Source organism: Sapajus apella, unplaced genomic scaffold (assembly GCF_009761245.1).
Source record: "Sapajus apella isolate SASKATOON/1434 unplaced genomic scaffold, GSC_monkey_1.0 scaffold2678, whole genome shotgun sequence".
Lineage (NCBI taxonomy): Eukaryota > Metazoa > Chordata > Mammalia > Primates > Cebidae > Sapajus > Sapajus apella.
Genome location: NW_022439604.1, coordinates 1 through 8,615, shown reverse-complemented (window position 1 = coordinate 8,615; position 8,615 = coordinate 1). Strand labels below are relative to the sequence as shown.

The 8,615-nt window shown below is 52.1% G+C and overlaps 1 protein-coding gene across 1 annotated transcript; it reads right to left on the bottom strand.

The window, feature by feature from the left end:
• Nucleotides 1–2,208: 2,208 nt before the first annotated feature.
• Nucleotides 2,209–7,232, bottom strand: AFMID (arylformamidase; the record flags this gene model as incomplete). The annotated part of the gene is made up of 9 exons (XM_032273306.1): nt 2,209–2,706; nt 3,804–3,908; nt 4,112–4,247; nt 4,332–4,410; nt 4,659–4,756; nt 4,946–5,018; nt 5,107–5,192; nt 6,944–6,992; nt 7,088–7,232. Coding segments are annotated over 9 exons (798 nt in total), but the record flags the coding sequence as incomplete, so codon positions are not given.
• Nucleotides 7,233–8,615: the final 1,383 nt, after the last annotated feature.

Sequence of the window (8,615 nt, the reverse complement as noted above, 5' to 3'; positions counted from 1 at the left end):
GACAGAGCAAGACTCTGCCTCAAAAAAAGAAAAAAAGAATATATATATTTTTTGAGACAGGGTCTTACTCTGTCCCCCAGGCTGGAGTGCAGTGGCATGATACAGGCTCACTGCAACCTCCGCCTCCCAAGTTCAAGCCATTCTCCTGCCTCAGCTTCCCAAGTAGCTGGGATTACAGGCATGCAACACCATTCCCAGCTAATTTTTCGTATTTTTAGTAGAGACAGGGTTTCACCAGGCTGGTCTTGAACTCCTGACCTCAGGTGATCCACCCGCCTTGGCCTCTCAAAGTGCTGGGATTACCAGTGTGAGCCACCGCACCCGGCCAAAAAAGGATATTTTGAGAGAAAGAGAGCGACCCCATTCACACAAATTTTGTTTTGTTTTACTTTGTTTTGTTTTTGAGACGGAGTTTTGCTCTTGTTGCCCAGGCTGGAGTGCAATGGCATGACCTTGGCTCACTGCAACTTCTGCCTCCTAGGGTCAAGTGATTCTCTTGCCTCAGCCTCCCAAGTAGCTGGGATTACAGGCTCCCACCACCATGCCCGGCTAATTTTTATATTTTTAGTAGACAGGGTTTCATCATGTTGACGAGGCTGGTCTCGAATTCCTGACCTCAGGTGACCCATCCGCCTCGGCCTCCCAAAGTGCTGGGATTACAGGCATGAGCCACTGTGCCTGGCTTCACATAACTTTTATCACAGTGTATTGTTAAAATCGTTCTATTTTATTATTGTTAATCTCTTAGAAGGAATACTCGTCTACTCCTTGCCTAATTTATAAATCAGACTTTGTCATAGGTTTAAACTTACCATATAGGAAAAAACATAGCGTATGCAGGATTCAGGATTATCCACGGTTTCAGGGGGTCTTGGAGCGAAGCCCCATGGGTGAGGGAGCTGTCTGGATCTTGGCGGTTTTCCACATGGTCAACACAGATCTCTTTGTCATGGCTGCAGGCTTTCATGCTGCTTGGGTGCATTTATTCCCTGATGAACACTAGGCTGTTTCTTGTTTTTTTTTTTTTTTGCCATACTCAATAATGCCACAGTGGAAGTTCTATTTTTTTTTCTCTCCCAACTTTTACTTTAAGTTCCAGGGCATACGTGCAGGTTTGTTACACAGGGAAACGTGTGTCATGATGGTTTGCTGCATAGACACAGTGGAAATTATTTGTTTTTTTTCTGACATGGAGTCTGGCTGTGTTGCCCAGGCTGGAGTGCAGGGGCGCAATCTCAGCTCACTGCAACCTCCACCTTCTGGGTTCAAGTGATTCTCCTGCCTCAGCCTCCCAAGTAGCTGGGATTACAGGCACCCGCCACCATGCCTGGCTAATTTTTGCATTTTTAGTAGAGATGGGGTTTTGCCGTGTTGGCCAGGCTGGTCTTGAATTCCTAACCTCAGGTGATTCACCTGCCTCGGCCTCCTCAAGTGCTGGGATTCCAGACGTAAGCCACTATGCCCAGCCCAGTGGAAATTCTTGAATGCTATTCAGCGTGGGAGAAAGAGGCAGTGTATTCAGGTGGGTGGTAGATGGATGTAGCCGGCTCCTTGGGACGTGCACACCACCCTCGGGGTACAGAGGAAGCTTGTCCTACATATAGGTGGCATTGTCCTGTCAAGGTCAAGGTGTTGGCCCCATTGCTGAGATCCCAAGACATTGAGTGACAGACCCAAATGTCAGGGAGATGGAGGACACAGAGAGAGGAGGCTGAAGCCAAAGGCAGAAGGCAAGCTGGCTTGGGGAAGCCCTTACCCAGGGGTCGGCAAACTTTTCCTGAAAAGGGCCAGATAGGAAATGCCAAGGCTGGGCTCGGTGGCTCAAACCTGTAATCCCAGCACTTTTGGAGGCCGAGGCGGGCGGATTACCTGAGGTCGAAAGTTCGAGACCAGCCTGACCAACATGTAGAAAGTCTATCTCTACTAAAAATACAAAAATTAGCCAGGTATGACGGCACATGCCTGTAATCCCAGCTGCTCGGGAGGTTGAGGCATGAAAATTTTTTGAACCCAGGAGGTGGAGGTTGCAGCAAGCCAAGATCGCACCATTGCACTCCAGCGTGAGAAACAAAAGTGAAACTTCATCTCAAAAAACAAAAAAGGAAATGCTTCAGGCACTACGGGCCAGGAGGTCACTGTCACCACCACTCAGCAATGCCCGGCAGCTCAAAAGCTGCCCTAGATAATACATAAATGAACTGAGCAGGGCCGTATTCCAATACAACTTTATTTATCGACATGGAAATTTAAGTTTGATATAATTTTTATGTGTTATGAAATAATACTCTTTTGTGACCCTTTATGAACCATCTAAAAATGCAAAGTCATTCTTAGCTTGTGGGTCATACAAAAACACTGGAGGTAAGTCATTTTTGTCACATTCTGTCAGCAGACGAGGGGCCAGGCGAGGCTAAGAGGCGGCTCCAGCATCTCAGAGCATTGACTCATAGACCTTCCCCAGACCCTCCCTAGAGCTCCATCCGGGCTGGGAAGAGGAAGGATCTGGAGATTTTCACGAGTGTCCCAGCAGTGACAATGGACTGTTTCTGGGCAGGCAGACTCAGCAAGGCTCTCCTGGGCGCTGGGGACGACTAAACCATCAGCTTCGGCTCTGAGAGCTCTGTGGTGAGGCTTCCCAAGGTGGAATGCATGTGGACCAGGCTCCTGGTATTGTCAGAACTACTGGAAGATTGTTTTCAAGATAATCTGGAGCAGGAAGAGAAGACACAAAAGCCCCAGAAATGGAGCAGCTCTTGGCAGGAATTTGATTAAGGAAATGGAACGGAGCTGGATGCAGTGGCTCATGCCTGTAATCCTAACACTTTGGGAGGCTGAGGCAGGAAGATCACTTGAAGTCAAGAGTTCAAGACAGCCTGGTTAGAGGTATAATATGGTGAGATTTAAAAAAAAAAAAAAAGGTAATACTAGCCTGGGGAACATAGGGAGACCCCATCTCTACAAAAAAAATTTTTTTTTTTTTTTTTTTGAGACGGAGTTTCGCTCCTGTTACCCAGGCTGGAGTGCAATGGCGCGATCTCAGCTCACCGCAACCTCCGCCTCCTGGGTTCAGGCAATTCTCCTGCCTCAGTCTCCCGAGTAGCTGGGATTACAGGCACACGCCACCATGCCCAGCTGAATTTTTGTATTTTTAGTAGAGACGGGGTTTCACCATGTTGACCAGGATGGTCTCGATCTCTTGACCTCATGATCCACCCGCCTCGGCCTCCCAAAGTGCTGGGATTACAGGCTTGAGCCACCTCGCCCGGCCTTACAAAAAATATTAAAATTAGCCGGGCATGGTGGCACACCTTTGTAGTCCCAGCTACTCAGGAGGCTGAGGTAGGATCACCACTTGAGCCCAAGAGGCAGCAAAGAACTAAGATTTTGCCACTGTACTCCAGCCTGGGTGCAGCAGAGGAGACAGTCTCTAAAAAAAAAAAAAAAAGAAAAAAAATAAGATGGTTATTCTTAGGTTCTATCTTTCCAAGATTCTCAGCTTGTTTTTTTTTTTTTGAGACGGAGTCTTGCTTTGTCACCCAGGCTGGAGGTACAATCCTGGCTCACTGCAACCTCTGCCTCCTGGGTTCAAGCAATTCTCATGCCTCAGCCTCCTGAGTAGCTGGGATTACAGGCGCGTGCCACCATTATCTGGCTAAGTTTTTGTATTTTTAGTAGAGACGGAGTTTGTCTATGTTGGCCAAGCTGGTCTTGAACTCAGGCTGGTTTGCACATCTAAGGGGCTCTGACAGGACCCACGCAGTCTACCATGGAAGGGCTGAGGAAGGCCAGGGATGAGGCCCCACCTGGGTGAGCACGCTGTCCTTCTGGGTCAGAGTCTCAATGATTTCAAAGTGATCCACGTCACGGAGCTTTTCAAACGAGGCTTTCCACCCTCCTTGACACAGGATCTGGGCAGGAGAGACGGGAGGAGGGGCCTGCGCTGTGGCGGGAGGCGGGGCAGGACTTGGGGCCATGCCCAGCACAGGTCAGGGTTCACTCATTATGTGCTGAATAAATGATGGACAGTCTTGTCCACTTGGGTGAAAGAAAGAGGAAAATCATGAGCTCACATGACCCTCGACCTCTGGCCACAAACCTGTGCTGGGAGTACCTGGTAAAACTCCCAGGACTGTCGGTGGAATTCGGGGGAGTCGAACTGGCCCACGACCACCAGCACAGGGCAGGAGGGGTCCGCCGGCTGCGCCTGGGCCACCTTCAGCTGGGGGCTGTTCCTCCGAGCGTCCTCCCTGGGGCAGGGAGTGGACAGGGGTCAGGACAGAGACAAGCCAGTCTCCAGGTGACCCAGGGGTGCTGGTGGGCAAGTGGCTCACAGGGTCAGCTGGAGAGCAACGTTCTGTGACGTATACACCATAGGCTCCAGGTCAAAGACTCCGCTCACCAGGAAAAAGCCTGTGAAGGTGCAGAATGGTCACAGGGCCAGGCTCCAGGCAGAGAAAGGTAGGGCCAGCCCGCCCCCAAGACCAGAGGGGCAGGGGCAGGGGAGGGGGCACACAGGAAGCAGAGAAGGCCTGGCTCACAGGGCTCGGAGCCCTGCGGTCAAGCCACTCACAGCCGGGAGGATTTCAGGCAGCTGGGCCAAACCCCAAGGCCCGTGGGGAGATGAAGGCTGCCCAGCCAGGCTGCAGCCCCCTGGAAACCTTTGAGGTTGGGCGTGACTCCATGCTTGGTCCAGTCGGCCAGGAGCATCATGGCAGCCAGGTGGGCCCCGGCTGAGTGTCCACACAGGTAAATTCCCCTGGGATGGGTCAGAACAGAGAGCTGGATTTGCACTCAGTTTCCACACATCAGGCCCACTTCAAATTGTCCCAATTTGCCTTCTGTTCCACAGGCCAGAGGGGAAGCATAGCTGTGTCCAAAGGACTGATTCCACTGTTTTCCCACCCAGCAGGGTCCGACAGGAAGAGACTCTGCCGGCAACACCCACTCATTGCTTGGATACCGCTTCTGGACAAACGCAATGCTGCGGGTCACCTGGTCTACCATCTGGTCCAGGGTACCTGCATAGAGGGCATGAGCTGGGTCAGGGGCTCTCAGGGCCCCCTAAAGCCCACCAGCCCTTGGGCCTGCAGCAGCCACCCCTATTACCTTTAGGGGCGATGTTGTAACCCACTATCACCACGGCCACTCCCTGCGCTGCCAGTGGGTCGGCCATGAAGGCGGACTGGTCCTTACTGCAGAGAGAGGCACAGATGTGAAGGCTAGAGGCGACTTGGCCACTGTGCTGCTTCCTGCATCCTGAGCACAACACTTGCCAGATGTCCCGTCCACACACAGCATCACCCCTTTCCAGCCCCGTGTGACAAGGTGATGAGGACAGGCTCTCTCCCTGCCACATCGCATTTGCGCTATGGGACCTTGGGGGGACTTCATGTAACTTTTTTTTTTTTTAAGCAGTAGGGCCTCGCTCTGTTGCCCAGGCTGGAGTGTAATAGTGTGATCACAGTTCACTGCAGCCTCGACCTCCTGGGCTCAAGCGATCCTCCTGCCTCAGCCTCCCAAGCAGGAGTACAGATGTGCACCATTATGCCCAGCAAATTTATTTTTTCTTTCGTAGAGGTGGAGGTCTTGGGCGTCTTGCTATGTTGACCATGCTGGTTTCTAACTCCTGGCGATCCTTCTGCCTCCGCCTCCCAAAGTGAGGGATTATAGGTGTGAGCCACTGTGCCTGGCAATTTATGTAACTTCTAAGCGTGGTTTCCTCATCCATAAAATAGGGGCAATTATGTTCCCTCTTAGGGAACTGTTTTGAGAATTAAAGAGTAACAGTGTAGAGAGTTCTGTGGGCAATAAATGTAAGCTTTTTTTAAGCTTTTTTTTTTTTTTTTTTTTTTTTTGAGGCAGGTTCCTGCTTTTTCCCCCATCACCCAGGCTGAAGTGCAGTGGCCCAATCTCGGCTCAGTGCAACCTCCACCTCCTGGGTTCAAGTGATTCTCCTGCCTCAGCTTCCCAAGTAGCTGGGATTACAGGCACACGCCACCACGTTCATCTAATTTTTGTATTTTTAGTAGAGATAGGGTTTCACCATGTTGGCCGGGCTGGCCTCAAACTCCTGACCTCAAGTGATCTACCCGCCTCACCCTTCCAAAGTGTTGGGGTTACAGGTGTGAGCCACCGCTCCTGGTCATTAAATGTAAGCCATTAACATGAACAAGGTTGAAGGCAACTCTGTAGGAAGGTCCTAGAGAACAGCACGGTCTGCCAAGATCCCAATTTCCCACTGCTTGGCTTACAGTGGCCGACTGTCCCTTTTTTTTTTCCCTAAAGCGCTGAAAACCTCATGTTCTGGGAAACTCCTCCTTAGTCCCAAGCAAACTGGGACAGTGGTTGGTCACTCTGGCTCTTCCCTTGATTCAACAGGAGGCTGAACATGCTTCTCATTGGGTGTAGTGGGTTGAACTGTGTCCCCTCAAAAGATACGTCCAAATCCTGACCCTCAGAACCTGTGAATATGACCTCATTAAAAAAAGGAGGCTGTGGCGCATGCCTGTAATCCCAGCTACTCAGGAGGCTGAGGCAGGAGAATCGCTTGAACCTGGGAGGCGGAGGCTGCAGTGAGCTGAGGTTGCACCACTGCACTCCAGTCTGGGCTACAGAGTGAGACTCTGTCTCAACAAAAAAAAAAAAAAAAAAGCAGAGGGAGATTTGAGACACAAGGATCACACATGAATGGCCGCAGGGGCTGGAGCCATGCAGACGAGCCCAGGACGGCCTGTGGCCACTGCGAGCTGGAGGAGGCAGGAAGGATCCTCCTGACAGCCGCCTTCCTGGGAACCAGCCCTGCCCACATTGCCTTCAGACTTCCGCCCTCCAGCGCTGCGAGACACCTGCCTGCAGGAAGCTGCCCAGCCTGTGGCAGTTGTCGGGAAGAGGAGTCCCCCAGGACATCTCTCTTGCACTGCACCATCCACATGCCCCGACTCACCTTCCGCTCTGCCAGTATCCTCCGTGAAAGAACAGGAAGAAAGGCAAGGCTGCAAAATCAAGCAGGGGACACATGGGCGGGGCTGGCCTCGCGGAGCTCTGCCAGTGGACCCCCGGCCCCGGGACCCCCGGCCCCTTCACTGACCACCTTCAGCTGCCTTGTTGGGAAAGTAGATGTCCACTCTCTCCCCTTCTCCATCTCCATAGGGGACGTGCAGCAGGCTTTTCCAGGTGGCCTGGGCCCTCCCGGTAGCTGTCGCAGAAATGAACAAGTTGCTGTTAACACAAGCTCAGGTGACGGCGGCTTCTATTTCAGCTCGGGGTACAAACCTTCCCGCAGAAAGCTCCCTGAAGTTATGTGTGATCTTTAGCTCCGAGCACCTCCCATGGAAAGACGACTTCCGGTCCTGACGCCTGTCAACCAGTGAACCGTGGTTTTACGAGGACTCTTTTCAGCACGACTTTACTACACACTTACATGCCTCTAGGGAAGGATCCTCCCTGCCTCCTGCAGCTCTTGGTGGCTGTAGGCATTCCTAGGCCTGTGGATACATCACTCCAGGAGCCTCTGCCTCCTCCAGTCTCTGCCTCCGTCTTCACGTGGTCCCCTCCCTGTGTGCCCCTCCCTCTCTGTCTCTTAGCAGGACACCAGTTATGGGATTTAGGGCCCACACTAACCCAGAATGACTTTAGCTAATAACACCCACAAAGATGGCCTTTCAAATAAGGAAATACCAGGGGGCGCTGTCATCCCAGCACTTTGGGAAGTTGAGGTGGGCAGATCACCTGAGGTCAGGAGTTCAAAGCCAGCCTGGCCAACATGGCGAAAACCCATCTCTACTAAAAATACAAAAAATAGCTGGGGGAAGCGGCGGGTACATGTAATCCCAGCTACTAGGGAGGCTGAGGCAGGAGAATCACTTGAACTCAGAGGCAGAGGTGGCAGTGAACTGAGATCGCACCACTGCACTCCAGCCTGGGCGACAGAGCGAGACCCTGTCTCAAACAAAACAAAACAAGAAAACACCAAATAAGGATACAGGTTCCCAGGGTTAGGATTTGGACATGTCTCTTTTCTTGGTGTTGTGGTAGGGGTCATCTTTATTTGGCACTGCAGATGCTGAGTGTTTTATATAACACAGTTTTCAGAATTCTAGCTAGTCAGCAGAGACCTAAGGCCTCTGGGGGCCATCATGCAGGTCCATGCCCCACCTTTCACATCCTGCACCCCTAGGATCCAGACCCCCCCTTCTCACAGCTGTGTTCCGCACCATCAGGGGACCCTTGGGGTGCCAGGTTGATCTCCCTAAAAGAGGTGGAATCCAGCTCCCTGTAGAACCTGCGTCTCAGAAAGGGCTCAGCGTATTACCCTGCAACTTGGGATCCTTGTCCCTGGAGGCCCCCTGGTCCCCAACCTTGGTGGCCACAGTAGGCCTAGAAAAAAAGGCCTATGCTTCCCTCGGGTGAATGATTCATTCTGTACCTCCAGAAGCGTAAATACGGCAGAGGAAGACAGAGGCCTGGGACTGAGCGCTCCTAGGAATGGCATCTATGCCAGCATGAGGGAACGGCGGCTATGCCAGCATGAGGGAACGGCGTCCATGCCAGCATGAGGGAACGGCGTCCATGCCAGCATGAGGGAACGGCGTCCATGCCAGCATGAGGGAACGGCG